The 24,699-nt window shown below is 35.9% G+C and overlaps 1 protein-coding gene across 1 annotated transcript; it reads right to left on the reverse strand.

Moving 5' to 3' along the window:
• Nucleotides 1-10,069: 10,069 nt before the first annotated feature.
• cenpw (centromere protein W) lies at nucleotides 10,070-24,395 on the reverse strand. Its single transcript, XM_088909271.1, has 3 exons — nucleotides 24,244-24,395; nucleotides 14,105-14,218; nucleotides 10,070-10,441 (listed from the first exon to the last, which is right to left on the reverse strand). Exons 1-3 carry the CDS (start codon nucleotides 24,328-24,330, stop codon nucleotides 10,415-10,417), a joined length of 228 nt encoding a protein of 75 aa, XP_088765397.1. The 5' UTR covers nucleotides 24,331-24,395; the 3' UTR covers nucleotides 10,070-10,414.
• Nucleotides 24,396-24,699: the final 304 nt, after the last annotated feature.

The following is a 24,699-nucleotide window of genomic DNA, read 5'->3' on the forward strand; positions in this document are numbered from 1 at the left end:
TTGACTAGAAGTTTGTGAAAATTGGGAAACTTTCCATAGAACCATTCACAGTGATGTTTCAAAATCCTTTCTAAAATATCTTTTCTAATAAGGAATCCAGATCCATTTTTTAAACAATGATTGTGCTTTTGTATTTTTCTACACATTTACCTGGTACCAATTAATGCTTTCATGGAAATGTTTCATTGAAGTGCACATGGTTCTTCTAATATTTTCCATGGATTACTTTGTGCACCAGACTGGTACACTTTACTGAGATAATTTAATAAAACATAATCAGTTTCTTGTCCAACCCCCAAGCAAACTAATACATATTTACAGATATACAGTATGACCTTCATAGCTCCAAACAAACACTAGGTTCACACAAAGAAACCCACCTTAGCCTATGAAATAATAAAACATAATGACATAAAACATTAACTAATGTCATTAAAATACAAAACTATAATCCCTCTGATACTTCCAACAAAATACAGATTTCATTTACCTTATAGCTTATATGACAGGTCACTTATTTTGAATTTTGGAAAACTACATAGTGAGCAAAGTGACTTGATGCCAATTAATAATAGATTCTGATTCCAAAAAAGTCCATGATGAATATCAAGGCACAATATAATAATAATAATTGCTTATAGCGCTTTTCTGGACACTCCACTCAAAGCACTTTACAGGTAATGGGGACTCCCCTCCACCACCAATGTGCAGCCCCACCTGGATGATGCGACGGCAGCCATAGTGCACCAGAACGTTCACCACACATCAGCTATCAGTGGGGAGGAGAGCAGACAAATGAAGCCCATTCATAGATGGGTATTATTAGGAGGCCATGATTGGTAAGGGCAATGGGAAATTTGGCCAGGACACTGTGGTTACACCCCTACTCTTTTCGAGAAATGCCCTGGGATTTTTAATGACCACAGAGAGTCAGGAACTCGGTTTTACATCTCATCCAAAGGACAGTGCCCATTTACAGTATACTGTCCCCCTCACTATACTGGGGCATTAGGACCCACATGGATCACAGAGTGAGCGCCCCCTGTTGGCCCCACTAACACCTCTTCCAGCAGCAACCTTAGTTTTTTCCCCAGGAGGTCTCCCATCCAGGTACTGACCAGGCTCACACCTGCTCAGCTTCAGTGGGTTGCCAGTTGTGAGTTGCAGAGTGATATTGCTGCAGGCGTTGATAGCAATATGCATCAAAAGTGACTATGAGGAGATGAGTCCCAACCAGAGTCAGACATTGTCACTCATAATATGACGCTACCAGGAAAAACTCTGGTAAGAGAATTATGTTAACATTAATGATACATGGTCATATACAACACCATGTCTGCTTATCTGATATCATCATTCACACCCTGTGAGGAACGGATGTGCTGTCAAAGGTTATATAGACTGTTAAAAGCAGTTAATGAAAAAACTATACCTGAATTTATTAAGCCGTTCTGTTTTCACATTGGCAAGAAGTCAGAATGGATATGACATGTCTGAGAGGGATGTAATGACTGGAAAACACATTTAAATACAGTGTTTTCTAGTTTTAAAAGATCTGCTCATTTTTATCTACAACAGTAAACATAGAGTGAAGTATCTTATTTATTGATTGAGATGAGACAAAATTAATATTTAATATTTATGATTAATTATTAAACCATTTTTTACAGCTGCATCAGTAATTCATTTCACATGAATGCTCTAATATTTATGAGTTTTTATATGCACATTATGTGCTTTGAGGCCTTTTACCACCATAAATTTAATTTAATGTGGTGTGTGGGTGTCTTACTGTTCTTTTGTAAAAATCTTATTCTAGATTCTTTTTTAACAGAATACAAATAAACTCTCTTATGCTTTTAAATCATTTTTAAAGGAAACTAGCCAAAAGTCCTCCTTTAAAACTTGGATAATGTGTGTATTGATATCTCTTAGATTTATCACAAAGAACTGCTATCAATTACAATTTATTTATGCTTAAAAGCAATAAACATGTGTTAATATAAACATTGTTAAACTTTAACAATGAAGATTGTTATGATAGCTTCTTAAGCATTAATACATTTAATTAATAAATTAACTAATGAAAGTGTCATGAGTAACAGTTTTACATGTTCATAATCTGCACTTGATAATACAAGTGGGTTGCGCACAGTATACAATGTGACCAGCAATAGTTTACAGAGCTCACAAATATCATATCTGAAATATATTACAATTGATATCCGGTAACTCTGTCTCTGTTTATGAAAAAGAGAAGACTCTTGCAATGTTTACAAAAATGTGGACATTGATGGCCAAAAAAGGAAAGCATAAACCCATGACTTGTCTAAAAAATAAGGAAAATATATATGCAGAGTCTGAGCTCACCCACAAATTAAATTGTGTCAGTGGTCTGATGAGCCCACTTGCAATTGGACAGCATACAAAAGAACAGGGATCCAATATATTAAACAGAATTAAATGTTAGAATGTAATACTAAGTTTAAGGATTTTGAAAGTATTGGCTTGCAAGATCTGATATTGGCTGAGAGATCATTCCACAGCCTTGAAGCGACAGAAAAGCATCCATGGTCTCCCCGTGTTTGGAGCCTGTTTTGGGAACTGAAAGAAAGCCAGTCCCAAAAGCACAAAAGATATGTAGGTGTCTTGGGAGTTAATAGTTGCCTGATGTACTATAGTCATGAGCCAAACAATTCAAGTCCTTTAAGGTTTGCACAGTGAGCTAGTACAAGGAAGCTAAAATGCTGTAGTTGATATCGTTCTATGCATTTTAGTTTCAGTAAAGTTTTGAGCAGCTGAGTTATGAGCATGTTGCAATTTGTTAAGAATGTGTTTGGATATACCAATGTCTACAAACTTCTATTATGTATACAATAATATTGGCAGTTTCTTGCAAAAGTCAACATTGACAGAGATATGAACAGATACGAGCAGTCTTATACCAATATCATATGATGAGAAGATTCTTAGCATTCATATTGTACAGTATAATATAATTATTATGTTATATTTGTATTTACATCCCACTGATCTCAAAGTGCTTCACATATACAGTAGAAAGAGACCACTTCACTCTCCACTGACATGCAGAATCTATCTGGGTAATGCATGACAGCCATTATGTGCCTCAACACAACAATTCAGGTGGCCAAATGAATATTTGCTTTACAAACAGAACTAAAGGAAATCAGTAGACTCTATATATTTATATATCACAATACTGACTATGCCTGGCCTTATTTAGCTTTCAAGATCTTAGACATTCAGGCTACAATACTGTTAACACTATTGTAAGGTTCACATGCACGACAAGGATTAAAGAAGACACAAAGAATCCAGGGCCATCAATAGTCAAAGTAAGGTTAACACTTTTGTGGAATTGATAAGAATAGCCAGTCTGCATTAAATTGGTATTATCAGATTCCATCCATCCATCCTGGTGATGTTCGCGGTTGCAGCAAGGTGAGTAGATCAGCCCAGACTTTCCTGTCCACAGCAACAGATCCCAGCTCCCCCTGGGGGATTCCCAGGCACTCCCAAGCCAGCCGAGAGATGTAATCCCTCCAGCATGTCATGGGTCTGCCACTGGATCTCCGCCCAGTGGGACGCCGCCCAAACCACCTCAACTGGCTCTTCTCAATCTGGAGAAGCAGTGGCTCTACTCTGAGGCTCTCCTGGATTGCCGAGCTCCTAACCCCGTCACGGAAAGTCAGCCCAGCAGCCCTGCGGAGAAACTTCATTTCTGCCACTTGTATCCGCAATCTCGTTCTTTCAGTCATTACCCACAGCTCATGACCATAGGTGAGGACAGGGACGTAGATCGACCGGTAAATTGAGAGCTTTGTTTTTCGAACTCAGCTCCTGCTTCACCACCACAGACCAGTACAGTGCCTGCAAAGCACCCTCTTCCATCACTCGTGAACAAGATCCCAAGATACTTAAACTCCTCCACTAAGGGCAGCTGTTCCCTACCCTCAACTGGAGAGAGCAATCCACTCTTTTCCAGGAGAGAACCATGACCTCAGTCTTCTCATCCCAGCTGCTTCACACTGAGCAGCAAATTGCTCAAGTGCACACCGAAGGTCACAGTCAGATGATGCCAAAAGGACATCATCTGCAAATAGCAGAGATGCTACCCTTAGTCCCCCCCCAACCAGACACCCTCACATCCTCGGCTGCGCTTTGATATCATGCCCACGAACACCACAAACAGGAATGATGACAAGATGCAGCCCTGACGGAGTCCGATGCCCACAGTGAACAAATTCGACATGATGCCAAGAATTCGGACACGGCTCTCACGGCTTTCATACAGGGACTGAATAGTACACAAAAGCACCTCTATTCCTGCAGCACCTCCCACATCACATGCCGAGAGACACGGTCATATGCCTTCTCCACATCCACAAAACACAGACTGAATGAGCATACTCCTGCGCACCTTCAAGCAACTGCGTCAGGACCTGCACCTGGAGCCAGGCCTGAGGGGTGGCGTTCGCCGGCGAGCACCTGGTGGCCGGACTCAGCCCAAAAAGGCAATGTGGGTGCGTCTTGTGGGCTCACTACCTGCAAAACAAAGGGTGAGGGCTGAGTGCGATGCCAGCCCAGTGGAAAGTGGTTATCAGATTCCATATGTTAAATATTGTGTTGCATCCAATTTTAACATTACCTAAGTAGTGTAAAAAGACAGACAATCCCCGATTAACATGAGGTTTCTTGCAAACATAAAGATGGATTTCAACAACATAGAAATGATAACAGAAGTCATACCTATGAAGAACCAGGTAGAATTGGTAAAATAGAGATACTGTACCAAAAATAAGGGGACCAAAAAATAGAGTTCTGTGGGACATTTGGTGTGATCACCTTTTAAGTGGAGGAACAATGCCCAATTTGAGTAAATTGTTTTCTACTAACAGGATCAAATTTAAACCACAACAAAGATATTCCAGTCATACCAGTAACTCAATCTATTCTTTAAGTTGGTAGATCAACCAGTCTGTCTGCTGTGGGACAGGAATCAGAGAACACAGAAACTAGTGCCTGCCTGCAGTGCAGGATATGGATTTGAACCTGGAGTAAGCCTTTGCTCTTGCTACCTGGATACCATTTTCCTTTGGTTGTTCATAAAGTCTGGATAGGATGTCATTTCTGCAACTGAGCCTCTCACTGTTCTTCCCTTCAAGAATATAACAATCATGAGTAGCACTGGTGCCAGCTCCCCATGTACCCTGAAATAATGCTATGCATGACTTAAAGACTACGTCAACAACAATAGTAAAATAATAAATGTTATATAGCACTTTCATTATATATTATCTGGTGATGATGACGGTCATGAGAATGCAGACACTTCTGTACTCTCCACACAATCAACCCACTAAATGACTTATCCTGAGAGCCACATCCATCTCTAAAATTAATATTAGTACAGTTGTATTTTTCTATTTAGGTGTTAACTCCCTGTTGGTTTATTGTCTTTAAATAACATCATTATTTTTTAAACTGATCTCTTTTCTTTTGTGAGACCACCCAGACTACTACAGACTTCTACAATTTCTTCTTCTTGCTCAATGGAAAATATTTATGCTTGTGTTAATTCCATACCTGAGAATATCTAAGAATTGAAACTGCCCATTATTGCTTTTACAGTATTATTGCTGTCACGTTATGTATTTAGCAGAAGCTAAGCAAGGTTAGCACTAAAATGGGAGACCACAAGGAAAAACAGGTCACTGTTTTTATTCAGCGGTGTTGCTGGCTCTGTAACTGGCACACTCTCTGGACCAAAAACTTATCCAGCCAATTTCTATCTGCTTCATCCAATTCATAGTTATGAGGGAGCCAGAGCCTAAACCAACAAGAAACATGCACAACACGAGATACAATCTGGACTGGTGACCAGTCCATCACAAGGCACACACTCACTCCAGGGCAAAATCTTCCAGAAGACAATTGACCTACCAGTATGTCTTTAGACTGTGGAAGGAAACCCACATGAACATAGGGAGGACATACAAATTCTACACAGATAATACCCCAGTTGAATCCAATTGGACCCAGGGCTGTGAAGCAGCAATGATAACCAATGCACCACCATACCGCCCAATACCTAGACCTATATATCCAGGCTGTGTGCTACACTTAAGTGGCGGATGAAGTAAGTGTTTCCTTATATGTAAAGCACTTTGAGATGAAAATCGCTATATATATATACACACACAGAGCATCAAAGAAAACATATCATATTAATTCATTTTTTTTAGATAAAGAAAGTATACAGATTTTGAAAATTATGTTTTTGGTGTCGCTTTTTAGACGAGTGACTGTTGCATAAGCACTAAATCACCCCATTAGCGAGTTTATTAGGCTGCTGTATACTAAGAGTAGGAAATTCAATAAGAAACAAGAAAACACCCTTTTAATCCGACATTTAATTTTGGATCATTTTGATCAATAAATGAATGAAAAAGTATATCATTTTGTGTTATTTGTTTTATTGGGTTCTCTTTATCTAATTTTATGACTTAGATGAAGATCTGATCACATTTTAGGTCAAATTGATGCAGAAATTCAGAAAATTATAAAGTGTTCACAAACTTTCTAGCACCACTGTACCTGCAAATGACAAATATTAATCCGTTAACGACCACAGAACCAGCACCTTAGTTTCACATCTCATCCGAAGGATGGCGGCTTTTTGACAGGATAGTGTCCCCATCACTATACTAGGACATTAGGATCCACACAGACTGCAGGGAGAGTGCTCCACACTGGTCCTACTAACACCTCTTCCAGCAACACCCTTAGCTTTCCAAGGAGGTCTCACCTCCAGGTACTAACAAGGCTCACACCTGCTTAGCTTCGGAGGGTTGCCAGTTATGAGTTGCAGAGTGAAATAACTGCTGGTAAATGCTTTATGTGAATTTATTTTAATGTTTATTATACAGTACATGCAATTAAATATTAGTTTTCACTAAACCTCAATGTTATCTCACTTATCTTTCATTTGACAAAAAAAGCAGCACTCATTTTCAGCAGGTAAAAAAAATGCTATTTGAAGATAAAATTTCTAGGGTGAAGGAGATACTACAACAAATTAATATATCACAGAAATGATTAAAAATCCTTAAGTAATCAAATTAAAATTAACGTTCAGAAAATTTTACAATGTTGACCTTTTTAGATTGGATACTATATTTTAGTCAGCCAGCTTCTACACTATCTCCACCTGCTGGTTTAAAGTTGAGATAAATAGATATGACTGTATTAAGCCTCAGAATCTTGCAAACTAACACCTAGAATTTGCTCAGAAAGTTACATTTCCAAAGCAAAAAAAGAGCACATGACAACATAAATCCAGACACTTTGCTGGAACCTAACATATCAATTTACAAGGAAAACATACCTGTTTGCCCCTTTAAAGTATATAAACCCTCTAGAGGTTCCCTAATGAAAGAAACATCTTTTAATTCTACAGATACAATTCCACCAACACAACTGATGGGGACAGGTGTCATGAATTTGCCAGCAGATAATTTGAATTTCTTATATCAAGATAAACTTGATAGAAGAAAACGGACCAATGAAAATACTGTAACAATTTAACACTGATGTAGTTTTGAATGCAAATGAACATTACAATTAATTGAATGACACAAGGATAGTTTTTAATGGCTGACATATAACTTACTTTACCATTATTTTCCTATGGATAGTTCTACAAAGTATCTTAGATTAATGTGGCTAACTGAAAGCCTACAGCAGAAAGTACAGCTTTGTAAAAACATTATAAAATGCCATTCCTTAAAGTTCAAAACCCTTGTATAAGCAAACCAGTAAAGCTACCAGAAATAAAAAGCTGCAAGCCCAATTAGTTTTGACAGCAGGATTACACCAGATAACTCAATGCGATATAATCAGAGCAAAAGAGGAAAGTTATGTAAACAGGGCCTCATTAGTTTTTTGGGGGGAATACATTACAAAATAAGGCCTAAGACAACGAAGAAAGGAAATAAAACAGATGCAAGGTACTTTATGGAGCAGGTTAATATAGAAACTTTACCTTTGTATGTCAGGGTTCAGGTCTGGTTTAGGCCAACTCTGCACTATTAATCTGCACTAAGAAAACAGTCCAAGGCAGTTTTTGGCAACTGCATCACCCTATCATCTACAGTAAAGCTAGGAAAAGATAGTTAGCTGTGGAATGCAGGGTTCTAATCCAATTTAGGCCCATTCCACCAAAAGTGGTCCCGACACTGAGAAAATTAAAAATACCATAAAGGACAAGGATTTGGCATTATATAATGGTTAAGTTTTATCAAACAAAAACATTTTTATTCAGGTTCTAACGTGCATACATATATAAGCTGTATGGAGTCTTTTCTCCTGACTTTTCAATATTAGATACTCTAGAACACATCCTAACAATCCAGCTCACTGTGATTTAATACAAGCTATTTTTAATTTATCTGGGTAGCATTCTAAAAGTTAAAAACGAAAAAAAATAGTTTAATGTAGCAGACATGATCTATGCTTCTGAATTCTTATAGAAAACGTTTACAAATGTCCCATGACAAATCTTACCTTTAGACCATACCCCAGCCCCATGGTGACGGTACTACTACTATTCTACCGCCAGCTTTTTGGACCAAAACTATTTTTAGTGGACAAATAAATGCATTATATTGCTTTGGATTGGCAAGGGGGGGACGGCGCAACAGTGAGGTTAGCAACATTAGTTACATGCTCATGACTTACCTTAATCAGTAGGTTTGAGACAGTGGATATTGTTTTGTTGTATTTACTGTACATAGCTGCCTTTGCTAAAGATACAGATTTTCAAAGGAGAGTTCCTAATAATTAACTCTGCTTAATTAACTTCACTGTTAAATCACCAAGACAGCAATATTAAAAAATAACAGTAATTTAACAGTGACTGGGCTATTCCAAGAGAGGACATAAAACCGTCTTCCATAGGAATGGATCAAAGTATAAAACAGACAGAGACAGGAGAAGCAAGAACAAAAAGAAAGGCATCATCATCAGACATTTGTGTTGTGAGACCATCCTTCTTTTCAATCAGATTTCAAAACAGATTTTTCCCTCCTATTCTCAGGGATGCTTTGTATAGAATAGGGAAACTGGTCCCCATTCATTTGGGAGCATGTTTAAAGAGGAGATTTAGTGCCGATTAAGGTCAACGTTAATAGGATGCAGGTTGTCATTTCTGTCTAAAAGTCTTTTAAAGTTTTAAATCAATTCTACAGTACTGGCTTGCCCTTGTTGAATTTAAGCAACAGCAGATCAAAACTGTAGCTAATATAGTTTCTAACCATGAAAAGCACAATCGACTTGTGTCAATTGGTCAAGGCCAACAGCACAAAGTTGCATGTCGCTCCCATCTCCATGTCACTAATTAATATTTGTATCTGTTATATTATAAATAGTTTAGAAAAATGCATTAAAATAAATATATAAGCATATGTTTATTTTTGGTAATGGTGCCGTTTGCTAAACAAGGTTGTCTGCAGACCAGGGGCTCCAGCATTTGCAATTCCTAGGACTGGAGATTATAATAAAAAAAACAATAAAATCACATGAAAGTTGTTTGCAAAAGTCCACAGTGAGATCATAGTGCAAGGATGTCCACACTCACAGAGCCTAACAACAGAAACAGCAACTTATCCATCAAGGATGTCCCATAATCCCCAAACTAACGATTCCCCTAAAACAATGTTTAGGCATTAGCTCATATACAGTAGAATACATCATAACCAAAACTTAAAAACAGGACACTTTTTTCCCCCTAATTTTTTTCTTTAAATAATTCTAACCATAACTTTAACCCTTAACTAAATTTTAACCTTTTCCCAATCTTAGCCATAGCATTAATACTAATCCTACCCAAACCTAAATGGGGAAGATATAAAATCGAGGATTCCAAAATTTAAATATGCATCTTTAGCTTTATGTAAAAGATATTTACAAAAATGCTGCAAACCTTATTTCACGTTTATTTCAACAGAAAATAAAACCAAAACATTATCACAACATTTTAGGACAATATATGATGTTTTCAAGCAACTGTGAAAATTAGTTCAAATGAACTGTTCTTCAAAGGAGCATCCACACATTATAAAACCTTTTTAAATATTAGTAAAGGAAATAAACTGTAGTTGACAAAGGAAACAAAATAACACCTTATCAGTGTTAAATGTTAACAGTGCAATTTATACGATCAAAACATAAAACAGAGGACAGACTGTGTATTTTCTCTCGTATTTCTCTATCATTACTGAAGGTTGAGATAATGAGGCCTCTTTAAAAATAAAAACAAATGCATTATCAGTCCCAAGACGACAGCAGAAATCATTTCCGAAAGCCTTTGAAGTGTTGCCCATTTTAGTCTTCAACCTCGGGCCTTTTTAAGAAGATTCTGAAAACAGAGAAAAAAGTAAACTTTATTAATATATCTATTTTCCACTACTACAGGTCCCTGTCTTCTTACCTGCCACTCTTTCTGTATCTGTCACTCTTCCTCAAAATTTTGCAGTTTAAGGACAGTTCTAAAAGCCTATTGTACAGTTAAATTACTTGTGTAATATTTAACATCTGTTCTATCAGTCATGTATACCAACAAAGCATTTCCATCATAACTCAAAAGTGATGTGAATGATTGCATATCTAATAACAATAACTAATAACCAACTCAATGTGAAGCCTAATTAACTATTTAGTGTTAATTTCAGCAATTAAACCAGTGGACCAATGCAAGCAAGAAACTGGTAAAATCTGTGTAAAAGGATGAAGAAATACACCCACAGAATAAATTAAAAGGCACAATACAATATTTTTCCCAGAGTAAATTACATGACATATACTGTATTGTCATAAAACAAGCACTCCAAAATATCCAATATAAAAAAACAAACAGAACTGTATTACCCCTTTTTACTTTCAAAATGAAAATCACCATGTCTTGTAAACTGAAAATCACATAAAAATATCTTTCACATAGCTGTACATGGTCACGAAACTGCAAGTAGGTATATGTCTGTTTTGAATTAACTTTTAATCAAATAAACTTGTTTTATTATTAAATAAACATTGTGTACAGATTTTAGCTGACCGGATCTCTGCCTACTTTTATTCTAACTTGTTTACACTTTGAGCATCATGCCCTTTAGTCTTTGCTTCCTAGCCAAAGAAACCAGCTTCAACTCAATAGTTCCTGTTATTCAGCAGTTACCATTTCAACTACTTGCTCTAGGAAGACCAAAGTCATTAAGAACTGTTACAGTGTGTTTTAAATATCTGGGTCACAGACTGACTATATTTCAATAGCATTGAAAAAAAATTACATAAATCTGGACAAGATTAAATTTTGTTAACAGCTTGGAACACCTCCCAGATTAATAGCAACTAGTGGCAAGGTTGTGAAACACATTCCCTTGTATTGTTTGTTTACACACAAGCTTTTAAACCTTATGAAAACAAAGCATGTAGTTAAAGACTGGGTTAAATTTTCAACCCATTAACTTCACTCTTCTGGACTCTACACACCAATTCCATGCCCACAAAACCAATTTCACAATACAAAATTCCCAAAACACATGTGGTGTAAAGAGATAAGAGACTAAGATACTAAACATGTTTTCAAAGTAATAAAACAGTTGAACTGTAATGTTATAGGTCTTAAAGCTACCAAGGGTCATTCTATGGTAACTGAAATATAAAAGTGAAAATCAAACTTGAGAACAAGTGAAAAAATGAGGCAAAGAAAGCATTATTCAACACACATTTGCACACAATGGGTTTATGGAGGCAAAATGAAACAGCAGCCATTATCCATGTCAAACCGTATTGCTCCATACTTTGTCACGTTAACTTATCCCTTGCATTCTAGAGAAGGGTTTTTTAGCAGTCTGTCTCAGGTTATTTTCCACTCTATGCCAAAGTATGCAAAAATGTTTTTGAATATCCTTACTACTTTTACAACAATCTGTTTTTTTAATTTTGTCTTTGTAAATCTACACCCTCAGAAAGACCATAAATATACCAGTATTGCTGGACTTCAAACTCTATATAGAAAACTATGGGATGTTCCATTTTATGATTTCCTTGTTAAATACACAAAACATTCAAGATGTTTCTTTAGTAACATTTATCAAAGATCAGTGCATTCCTGTTGTCCAGAATAATTTCGCCAACGTGTCAACCTTTGAGTCCATGCCATAACTAACAGGCTCAAAACTAATAAAATACCAATAAGAACATTAAATCATTCTTCCCTGTGTGATCTACAAAAAATAGTGGAATGGCCCTCTAAGTATTGTATTTATGTGGTGGCTTTGCATTTCTGGAAATTCTGTTATTGTATGACCACTGAAAATCATTGCACCGACCACAGCAAAATTCTTTTATTTCATTAAAGCACATAGTATATAATTAACAGTACTAAACGTAATTCCAGAGCACCTGGTGTGAATGATGAAACAGTAGCCAAGTGGTATAATAATAATGGAAAGCAGACACACATTGGTGGGCTCCAGCTATCAAATGAGTGTTTCTTTTCAACTGGTCCAAAAGTTAAAGCATTCTGTCTTGAGAAAAAAAAATCCAGATTTGCATTATATCTGAACAATGGAGTAATCTCTGTCCAACAGAGGTTTCAGATAAGACCCCCCCACAATAGCCATGTACATTAATTTAAATAAATACATAAGGGCTCATGGACAATTTGAGAGTTGCTATGATGCATGTTATATGGCATGCAAAAACACTATACAGACTTAGATGCCTTTCCCCTTTGAGGTGGACAGCAGTATGAATGGCAACTCTGTTTAACAAGCAAGTCCACACTGCATCTTATCTTTAAGCACAGAAGACATTGCTTGTTAAAAACAGCAGTATCACAAAGAGTGAAGCACACTGCCTAAAGGTTTCTAACTAACATTACAACTTGTCCTTATTTTTAGAGTTGCTTAGACAGTCTCAAATATATGAAATGGAAAACACAAGCTGCATTATGCAGATGTCCCTCTCGTGGAACCCACTCCTTACTCAATTTACTTTATTGCTAAAGCATCCACTATTTCACTGTACCATGTCACACAAGTTCAAAACTATTTTTACATTTACTACAGTTGGGCACTACTTCATTTTTGCATGATTAAAATTAATTGAACGCAATGTTTCAATACAACTCTCTGTTAAAGACCTTGTTCTGGTCAGAAAGCAGAACACTTTAGCAAGTGCCAATGCCTGACTCTAAAAGCAAAGTTATCTATATAATGCCTATACAAAAGCTTTAAAATAGAGAAGATGTCTATATAGTCATTTAACAGTTCTAATATAATCAGTCAACGTCTGAATATCTGATCACCAACTAATTTTGACAAGAAGATAAGTCAATACTTGACACTGTGCAATACTTGGCTGCTAAAATGCTAATTTGCCTAATGCCCATTTCCAGTGGTCACCAGTCCCATTTAAACATTGTGTATTACTAAAAGATCCTAATTTTCTAAGATTGATTTGGGCAGAGCGGTGGCTCTGTGGCTAAGGATCTGCGTCTGTGGCTGGAAGGTTGCCGGTTCAAATCCTGCGGCCGGCAGAGGAATCCTACTCTGTTTGGCCCCCGAGCAAGGCCCTTAACCCCAGCTGCTCATAATATCTTATGCTTAGCAAAATCAAGGCATTTTTCAAAACAGAAAGGTTTTCGCATCCATGTGATGTTAAAGCAATTTACACACAATCGGGTCAACAAATAATTAAAATTAGATTATCATTTCAGCCGGTAATAATATTGGGCTTTTACAGAAACAGTCCAAAAGCATTTTGTTATAGACAGGACATTCTCTGCTGATAAAGTTAGTTTCAAATCATCTAAAGTGGTAATGAAATGCAGTGGGTTAGAGCAAGGAACAATTTAACTAATTAAATCAATCGAGAACTGACTTTTTACCATTTGCACTGATGTGATAGCCTGCAGAAATAATATGCAATGTGAAATGAAAACCTTTCAACATTCAGTAAAAGAAAGTCTCTACTGTCTAAAAAGTCTTGCTTTGCAAAGGAAACGCAAGTAAATAATTACCTTTGATACTGCCTTTACATGCAGAGGCTTAATTGTTGCAGTTTTGTCTTCAAAAGCTTTGGCTCTGGATTCCTCAGCCAGACGATGAAGAAACAACAGGAGGTTTAAGTGCACCTTATAATAGGAAAAAAAAAAATTAAAATAAAATCATACAGGATCTTGCTTAAAACAGTTGGTTGAGTGGAAACTAATAAGCATCCCAATTCAGATTTTAGACTGGTTTAGTGGCCCCCCATGGAGAGGTAATCCAAACTATATAGACACTGGAGTCAAAGATGAAGCAATAAAATTATTTTACTGAATAAAATCTGTGTTTCAAAAGAAATCTAGAGGTACGTCATTAAGTTCAACTAAGGTTGTTCACTGTGGGACAATAATAAAAAACCCTGTGATTGCATTACCCTCCTCAGTGTCTCTACTCAAAAACACTCTGCAGTAAACTAAATAGGAAATTGCCTTATTTCAAGAAAGACAAAAATATTGAATTACTTAAAGAAACTATTTCAATCAATGTTTGGTAATATCTTATTATATAGCTCCATGAACTATTTTTCAGGATTAGAGACAAACCTAACCAAAAGTTCCACATAATAATGAAGCTGGAACCTATCCCAGCAAGCATCAAGCACAAGGCAGGATACACCCTGGATCGGATGCCAGTCTATCGCAGGGCATACAAAGATACACCAGTGACAAAATGTAAGATGCCATGTTTTATAAGACAAAGTTTGACACCTCTGACATCAATAAACATCTTGAATGTACATGTATTAATAGACTACATTTGTAAGTCTTAACTAATTACACAACCTCCAGGTAATCTTTTAGTCCACATAATATGTATTTCTTGCACCAAATCTAGTTTAGGGGATGTGAACATAGGACTTAAGGTTTAAACACATCCACACTTATATATTAGTTAACAATTAACTATCCTTTTAAATGTTTTAAAGTATTTATTGATGCAGTATGACTCAAGTCCTTTTATATATAAGCTTACATGGCAAACGGTAGGATACAATCTGTATTCAGTGAAGAATGTAAGGCATTATTAAGATCGCAATGTAGAAAAATACACACTTGTAAATATGTGCACCAAACAAACAAGAATTCTAAGAATTATTTTGGAATCCATCTATTCACAAAATAGCTTAGAAACTTCTAAACTCTTACTTCTAAAATACTCAGAACATGTCAAATTTGATTCTATATTAATTCTCCATAATCTGTGTCATCTAATCTGTAACAGGAGGAGAGTGTACTCTTGGAAGTATCAGCAACAAATGAGACATAATTTATTCCAAATATTCAAATGTCAAAAATGTTAGGAACTGGCATAAATGATCAGGCATCAAGTTAAACCAAAAAAACTTCTTTGTACCATATAAAGTTCTCTTGCAGTAGGATAATGTTTTTAAAAATCAGTGTTAAAGCTAAATGGAGAACTTTAATAAAGTAAGATACTAAGACATTTTAAGGCAGTTTAGTAACTTTAAATTACATCCATACATCCTATGCCCAAACCATCAGTGTTAAAAATACAGAACTCAGATCTGTCTTTCCTTTAATAGTACTGCTTCTGCAAGTGGCTTTAAAACATTGAAAAGTGCAATAAGATGGAACCTTTAACTGGCTGTTTTCAGATTAATCAAATGCCACTCGTTGCTCTGTTTCCAAATCCAAAATAGAAGTCTAGCACACCCAAGGCAATCAATTACTTCTGTAAAAGGCTGATTTATAAACAATGACCCGTCAACAACAGGAACACAGTTGCATTTGTTTCCAAATTTGCCATTCTTACTGTATTGCTGCAGTACGCCACTATAGCTAATCCTGTATATTTTTCTTAACATTTAAAAATTCTCTTCCAGTCTAAATATATGAAGCAAACTCAGCCCAATTATTGTCTGCAAGCAATTATATAATTAAGAATGGTAAACAACTTGAAACTGAATAAACCCCCATTAATCTGGCTGAAGCAATGATGAATTATTCAAGCGCAAATACTCTCTACTTGAAAACTGAATGAAAGATAACAGGGCAAATTATATTTCTTGTACAAATTGAAAGTGCATTCACAGAGATTTAGCTTTGTATCTGCCCAAGATTGGGAGGCACATTTCAGTGTAAGAAAACAGACATTATTGGGCTTCCTAAAAGGATATAACAGATTATTTTTGTATTCAATCAACCATCAAATGTTGATTGAATGCAGGCAAGTTCAATTAAATGAACGAACAAAGCAACCTCTTAAGCATTTTTAGCAGTAAACATAGAGCTGTAATACCTCAGCCATGTGCCAGAAGGATCCCCGAGTGATACAATACCATGGATGGGTTCCACAACACTGTTTTGACCTCAAACGTTTATAGCATGGACAACTTAATAGATCTCACAACCTTGAGACAACACAAAGAGTTCACCCTGAGACTTTTACCAGTACAGAATCTACAATAGCTCAAGTAGGTAGCTGTGTCAGCATGCGTAGGCTGCAAAGGAACAAGTAAAGGTTTATTCCGTGCTGAAAATAGAATAAAAGAATCAATGTTTCGGCTGTGTCACACCCAAAGAAGTCTCCAAAGCTGAAACGTTGTTTCTTTTATTCTCTTTTCAGTATGGAATAAACCTTTACTTGTCCCTTTGCAGAATCTACAATGACAGTTTGGCTATAATGTGGTGACATGTTACATGCTATTCTAAACAGCAATGCAACTCAAAGCTGAATAACTTATACATAGCGTTATCAATATATATTCTGAGTAAGCACTACAGTGACTTTCAGAAACATTTGAGTCGGCCACCTGAAAGCATGAAGTTCCGTGTGCTCTGCAGGAAGTCAAGTAAAATGTGAAACAAAGGAATCATTACGCAAGCTTAGTATCACCAAGAAGTTACCACATTGCCCTTTTTTTTGCTTAGGAAGAACAAGATAAATATAATACTTTGCTACCATTTCAAATAAGTTATTTTAAAAGGTTGTTTTTTAAACTAATTTATTCCCCTATTCTCAATGTAATACAACTGTTTGTGAAAGTAGCATTAAAGTTTGTAAAGTGAAAACCTGCAATAATATCACTAGTAACAGTTAATGAATGAAAGCTTTTTTTAAAAAAGTTATAAGCAAACTAATTCTGTATAGATCAAAACCCAGAGACATTTAAAGGCACTGTGTTCAATGAAAACAATTGGAAGGAAAAAACAATTTTACATAATGACTGAACAAAAAAGTTCAATAAATGTTTGAAGAACTGACATTCTGTTTTGTTTTTCCTCCAAGGAACACTTTATATATGTCTTAATATTTTTTTGTGGTGGAGAACTTTTCCAATAACATTTTTAAATTACAATTTAAAGCAAGTTGAAATGCCAGCATATTTCAACAGAACTAACCGTGCACTTTATTTTAACATAAGTACAAACTTAAAGTCTCAAACCTCACACAACCTATTTCCTGTTATTAATCGGTTTGCTAGTTGATTTCCTTGTCGCCCAGTTTTCGCCCCATGTTTAGGAAACTAAAAGTTCTCTTATGTAACACGCTTCAGTTTCAATTCTGTAAAGATCTCTGGCTTGCTTGAGATTAAACTGTCGTATATAAACAAATAATTTGTATTGTAATAGTTAATATGGAGAACTTTTTTTAAAGTCATGATATAGAATAACATTTTAATTATGTTCATTCAAAAAAATGCTGAAACTTCACTGCCCTACTAGTTTAGTGTCACTGGGGAGTTTCCATACTCCCCCTTTTCCTCATGGGAACCTTTGCTTTCATTCGAAAAGGACAAGTGCTGTGGTATATTTTCAAAAATATTGTTCTTCTTGCAGAAGATATGAAGCATACAGATTTATTTTAAAATACTTTACTTTTTAGGAGTACCGATGCAATGCAATTGATTTTCAAAGAATGTTAGCTCCTTCTGTTTGAGGTAACAATAAATGAGGATTACATTTTAAAAAGTCTCTGAAGTGGTCACTACCAGGCTGGAGTCTTTGAGAAGTCACTATTAACAATACATCAAGTTAACCATACTCCTTATGACGTTTTCTGTGACCACTACAAACAAACAAATCCAATTGGCACATTATTTTCATCATTGTTTTTGGTGTAGTTCAAAAAATGTTATACAGCCACTTTGCAACTAATAACTTGTAAACTGACCCACATCCTTCTACATTAACAGCAGTGAGACTATTCAGAGAGTTCTCTCCTTTGATGGTCTTGGTGGTACTTGGTCAATGTGCTCACCAATTTTTCCAGGATCACAAGAGAAAAAACTATGATGTGGGCTGACTAACTTGAAGAGGAACATTAAACCATAAAGAAATCCAACATACACGTGTACTTATTAAAAAGAGTCTAAATGATTTTGATCTAAATGAGTTTGATTCAAAAAACAGAGAACAACTAACAAATAATACCAACTGGCAACGGTGCAATGTTTTGGAATTATATAGGAATTGGTATACACTAATACATTTATATTCTTTATTATATTTTAACCATCTTCAAAAACTGAATGAAAGTACATACCACTCAAGTTTAACATTTGGACACCAGGTTATGAAAAGAAACGGAAAAAAATATTTCAAAATCCCATAAAAAGTAATGACATGAAAACATGGGTGTACCTGACCTTTTATGAACCTGTAGAATCTGCAGAAATTAACTTCTTTCAGTTTGATCTTCATTCCTCCCAAAAGGAACAGCAAACCCGATTTGGAATTTGGTGATTGCCTCTTCCAACAAAACACATCTTACAGCAGTCTCTTGGAGGTTTTCAGAACGAAGGGGCCTTTTGCTTGACTTCGGCTCGGCTTCGTTTCTCTCTGTTTTTGTGCGTTTTGCTTCATGTGTGTTTTCGGATACCTTTGGCTTTGTTGGTTTGTGTTTGTCTCCTTGTACTTTCATTTGTTTGTGTTGATCTTTTTTCCACCATTACCTTGCCCTAACGAGTTATATCAACCTCTGTGTTCTTTTGTACCCGATTATTCTATATCGTCGATGATAAAAATTTGTCGACAAATATTTCCGTTGTCGATTTCTCATTTACATTTTCAAATGGGCCTCCAACCTCCAGATACCAGATAATGACTTAACCTGAAGAGGGCAGCAACGCTGCTATAGCATTGTAACTATAGAACAGGTTGAAGAAAAAAAACAACAATAATGGGCTAAAGTTCAAAAACAAGCAAAGTGTGGGAACATTTTCTTAAAACAAAAAGATAAAACCGTAACATGCAGAATATGCAAGGTTGATTTAGGATTCCATGGCAGTACAACGGTAAGGATAACTAGCCTCCCCATCCCCATCCCATGGTTAGTCACAGTACTGGGGTAACTGCAGAATAGAAAACCGATAGCCTGGTTAGCAATTAACATTTGTGCAAAAAGGTTACTATTAGGCAAATTCAAATAAACTTTTCCTTACTGAGCAACTAGGTGTGGAGTTGTACTGAATTTATCATTTACAAATTCATGGCGTTCGGTGGCGTGTGCGGTGTTCTGACAAACTCAGCTACCCCTAGTTCAAACGGTCAGAGTAGTCTGTCAGAATGAGCTACCCTTACCAAAATCACTAAAGCTTACCATATCCTATAAAATTATACAAGTCATTAGAATAGGTTTCTGAATAATTAGAAGTATTTAGCAATGGCGAATTACTACAAGCTCCCGCTCATTTGTCTATTAGCCTAAAATGAGCAGAGTTGCAGTTCAACTTAACATGCTGTTGCAGCATATTTTCGGTTTGCTTAACTCTCACCATATGGATAGTAGTCTTTTCAAAGAACTGTAGAAGAAAAGAGATAATGCTTAACATCCTATCAGAAATAAATATGGGCTACTTTGAAAAATTGTTTATCAGCAGCTCACCCTGTTATAGTGTTACATCGATTGGGTTACGTAAAATTACTTAGCCTAAAAACAAATAGCTCGTCCTGTAAACCTATTCATACATACCTCGTCTTATGAACTACCATCATATAAAGCTCATCTCGTGAAATAAAAATAAGATCAGAATAGACTACAGTGTTAATCCGGTTCAATGATACTGCAGCCGAGAGAGAGATAATATACATGGCTATTATTTATCAATGTTTATCGGCTCATACTAGTAAATCCTAGTCAATCGAAACATTTACTTGCTTCACAGTTCACAGTTGGATTTCAAGTGACTTATTTGAAGTTTATTTTGAACTTTGAGCTTATTTGAATCCTGTTTTATTTATTTTATTTTTATATTTAACTCTGAACATTTTGATTTTTATTTTTGTACCAAAATAAGAAGTTTTTTGCTGAAATTTAAGAAAGAAAGACAATGCAGTAAGAAGTAAAACGTTAATGAAGTTAAGTTAAAACTTTTTAAAAGTTTTGTTTCTAATTATTTTATTGAATAAAGGTATGTGGCTACTGAACAATGCCAAACATTATTTGTAAATGAGAGGCTTTGACAAGCCATAATTTTTTTCTAAGCCGATTAATCGCTGTAATAATCGCCTGAATAATCAATTATCAAAATATTTGTTTGTTGCAGTCCTAATCTCACCTAAAAGAAATTTGAGCAGGACTTGTATTTTTGGAGGACGTGCTGATTTGAATGAGTATGTTGAAGTGAATTCAATTGTATCAACTTCAAATCGGTTTAGCTGACAAATACTACTTACTCGTTAACTCATTATGCAGATCAGGCTCAAATATTTCCGAAGCGAAATGTCTGATACACAACCCGTACTTATACATCAAACATCACGCTGAATCTCATAGGGAAAATTGTCGATGGGACCAACATCAGTGCCCATGCTTATTACCCATCTCCTGACTAGTTGAATATTTCTTGGAAAAGGAAACTGACTTTTCACCTGATCTAATCCTCTGTTTTGTATGTGACCATTGTGTTCTTTGTTTAAAATATACACATGTTCAAAAAGACAAAAAAGATTAATGTTGTTAGGCCATATTTCTCATTTGCTTACAGCAACTGGTGAGCAGAAAGAGTTTTTCACATCTCAATTCACCCAAACAGCTAGCAGCTATATCAGCCTACAATGCACAACTGACAACCCACTGAAGCTAAGCAGGTGTGAGCCTGGTCAGTACCTGTATGAGAGACCTCCTGGAAAAAAACAAGGTTGCTGATGAAAGTGGCATTAGTGGGGACACTAGGGGTGTTATCGCAGCGTTCTGGCCAAATTTCCCATTGGCCTTTACCAATCATAGCCTCCTAATAAACCCAGAAAAGATCTATATAAATGAAAGGAATTATTATTATTAAACTCTCAATCTCAGTCGTGGCAAGACCAGCAGTTTCACATCTGGCAGCAACAACAACATGGCAACCTTACAGTACTTTCACAAAGTTCATGCTCTTGCACTTAGTCGAATGTTGTGATATCATCAATTTGATACTGAAATTTAATAACCAGTGTGAGAAATGGAAACTGCAGTTCCCCTTTAATCCTCAAATTACTGTCAGAATGCCTTTGAGGAACTATCCAATTTGAACGAGAACATGTAAGTAAACAGAAAAAGCTTAACTAGTTTTTCTGTGGTTCTCTACTATTTCAGCATTTGCCTGTCTACAGAAATCTACAGTATATCAGGACCAGCTATCCTAATTTAAATAATTCAGATTCCAGCAATGATAAACTACACAGGTTTGCAGACTAAACCGAAATAAAGAGGATTACCTAACACTGTAGATATAGCAAAAGGAATTCAAAAAGACTTAGATAACGTTCAGAAACAGACAGATACCTTGCAGATGGCATCACAGTGCAGGGTTGTGCAAATAGGCATTAAAAACACATTTCCTGGGAAATACTGAGCTAGAAGAGGCCACTTAAGATGTTTATGCTGAAATATTACTTACATCTACCAGACAATTGTATTTTTATATAACATTTATAAATACATGTTTTATTGGGGAAGCACTAAAAAAGGCAAACAAAATGTGAGGCTACAGATTTAAAATGGAATACAAATCAAGGGATGTCATGTAAAATTCTATAACATTAGATAGGTATATTTTAGAATCACATGTACAATTTTGGTCACCATGCTCTTTTGGAGTTAAACCAGAGAAAAGCAACCAGATGCATTCGGGGACTTCAAGGAATGTCCTACACTGACAGGATGAAAATAACTGAACCTTTTAAGTCTAGAACAGAGACTACGAGGGGAGCTGATGCAAGTATCCAAAATTCTCACAGACACTGACAAAAGCAAGACAGCAGACATCTTCAGAATAAACAGTGAAACACAAACTAGAGGGCAGAAGTGGAAACTATGTGGAAGTGCATTTAAAAACAAGAACAGGAGGTGCTTTATCCACAAAAGGGATTGGGTAGCTTGTTCCATACTCCCACATCGTGTGATTGAAGCCAATATTTCCAATTGAGTTAGATTAGCCATATGGCCTCCTCTCAGTTGTAACCTCTCCTGTTAGCATTACCCAATTTCTATGGGTTTACCCATATAAATTGTCCCAAAACTATATGATAATTGAAGGTATATTCATACCATGATCAAATTATGTTTTCATTTAGCTCAAATTTAAGAATCTGAGTAGAAATTAGTTTAATAAATATAAATGTTTATAGCACAACATCAATCAGATCTACTGCAAATCAGGTATGAGATCATATAAATTCCATGCCCTGGACATTTTTAGTATTACTACCAAAACATGTCAAATTTGCTTAAAAGATTCATAACTAAAGAATTAATGTAGAAGATTGTTAACAAGGTTTCCCTCTTTCCAAGCCCTGTAATCTCTATACTAGCTACCGTTTCTCATTCTACCTCCTACCTCCATTCTGCAACAAGCACCTAGCAACTTAAAGGGGTTTGTGTAAGGACTCTAACAGACAAAATAAATTATCTTGAATAATCTAGTAACAGGTTTAGTAATAGTGATAGGCCACTGCCGAAACATTGTGTTTTCTTTCTTATCTTTTCAGCATGGAATAAACCTATTTTACTTGTTCCTTTGCATCCTATGCATGCTGATGCAGCTGCCCACCTGAACTATCTTGAAGGATCTGCTGAATTTGTTTGCTGTTTAAAAAAACATTTTTACCCTTTCCTAACACATGATAAATAACTCAACTTAACTTGACTTATACCATTTATTTTGCGATTTCTACTGTTGAAATCCATGTTGCAACAACAATCAAACGCTTATTGCACAGTGTTTCTATTGTTGGGTGTGTCAAATTCTGCCTTAGGGACTCCTTTAGTTGGAAATTAGTACTGTAATAGTCCATCACAGGGCACAAACACACACTCACATCAGGGCCAGTTTTTCCAAAAGCAAAATAACCTACCAGTATGTCTTTGGACTGTGGGAGGGAAACAAAGCACCCGGAAGAAATCCATACAAACACGGAGAGAACGTACAAACTCTGTACTGATAGCACCACAGATCCGTTGAACCCAGGACCACTTATTTAATTAAGTTTACTTAGTTCTTGAAGAAGACTTTTTTCACTAAAATGGCAAGGTTCAACTCTTTCAGAAGTAAACCAGATTAAATGCATCTATATAAAAACTGCGTTTGGTTATGTTTTAGAAATACTACGGGAAAAAAAGTTTCTTGTTTATTAAATTTTAATACGACAATAGGGGAATCATTTTCTAGAGAAAAGTCTAATTTCCCTTTTGCTCTTCCCTATATGCAGGACATAAAATAGGGATAATTACAAAGCAGAGCAGGGATAGAAGTCGTTCAGCAGCAGTTTACTTTGTTGTATCAAGATTGCTTCGAAAAACGAGTGAACAAGCTCTGTCGCCATTGTCACAAGTAAATGTACCGTTTCTTAAAAACTACTACACGGCCAGCCATTTTCAAGATTAGGTAAAGCCACACGAAATAAAACTCATGTCAATAACCATATTAGGCCGCATATATACAAATTTCTGGTGCATGCAATAATTAGGTTTTACAGCTAATCGTTCTAACCGTCTTCGATATAAGTTTATATATCTATAATGACATTGCTCGTGTAATTAAATCTACAGAACACTAAAGACGAATCTTATTTATCTCAATTTTTTCCAACTTAACACGAATTATATTTGTAATCAGGCATAGTCCCTGTAAACATTTTTAAAGCTACAAAAATAAAAAGACATTTACCATTAAATCTGCGTTTGCACCGAATCGAACATTTGGTTTCTTCTTCAGAATCGATTTTAAGTTGTTCCTTGATATTTTCTTCAACATCTTTAACTCCCGTCCTTATTACACAGGTTAGGAAAGAACCTTTTTTTTCAACTGCTGTTTTTACACAGTGAGATTTGCCGCTACAAACAATTCAAACTCCCTCCTGACTACCGGCGCACTATATGACGTCACGCCGGGGGAGGGCATCTCAATGGTGTGCATTTTTTATACTTGCTAACTAATAAGGATATAGCTTAGGATATTTCAGTTGGTATATAGCAGTGAAATATACCGAAGAAAAATGTATTCCTTATATACATCTTTTTTTTGGCATGAAGTTTCCTGTAAAGTGTTAAACAATTATTTTTCTCTTTTAAATTAGTGTGTATGTTTGTGGAGGTGGGGAGATTAATTAAACTGACTTTGAAT

The sequence above is a fragment of the Atractosteus spatula genome, chromosome 2, assembly GCF_055471065.1.
Source record: "Atractosteus spatula isolate fAtrSpa1 chromosome 2, fAtrSpa1.hap1, whole genome shotgun sequence".
In the NCBI taxonomy this organism is placed as follows: domain Eukaryota; kingdom Metazoa; phylum Chordata; class Actinopteri; order Semionotiformes; family Lepisosteidae; genus Atractosteus; species Atractosteus spatula.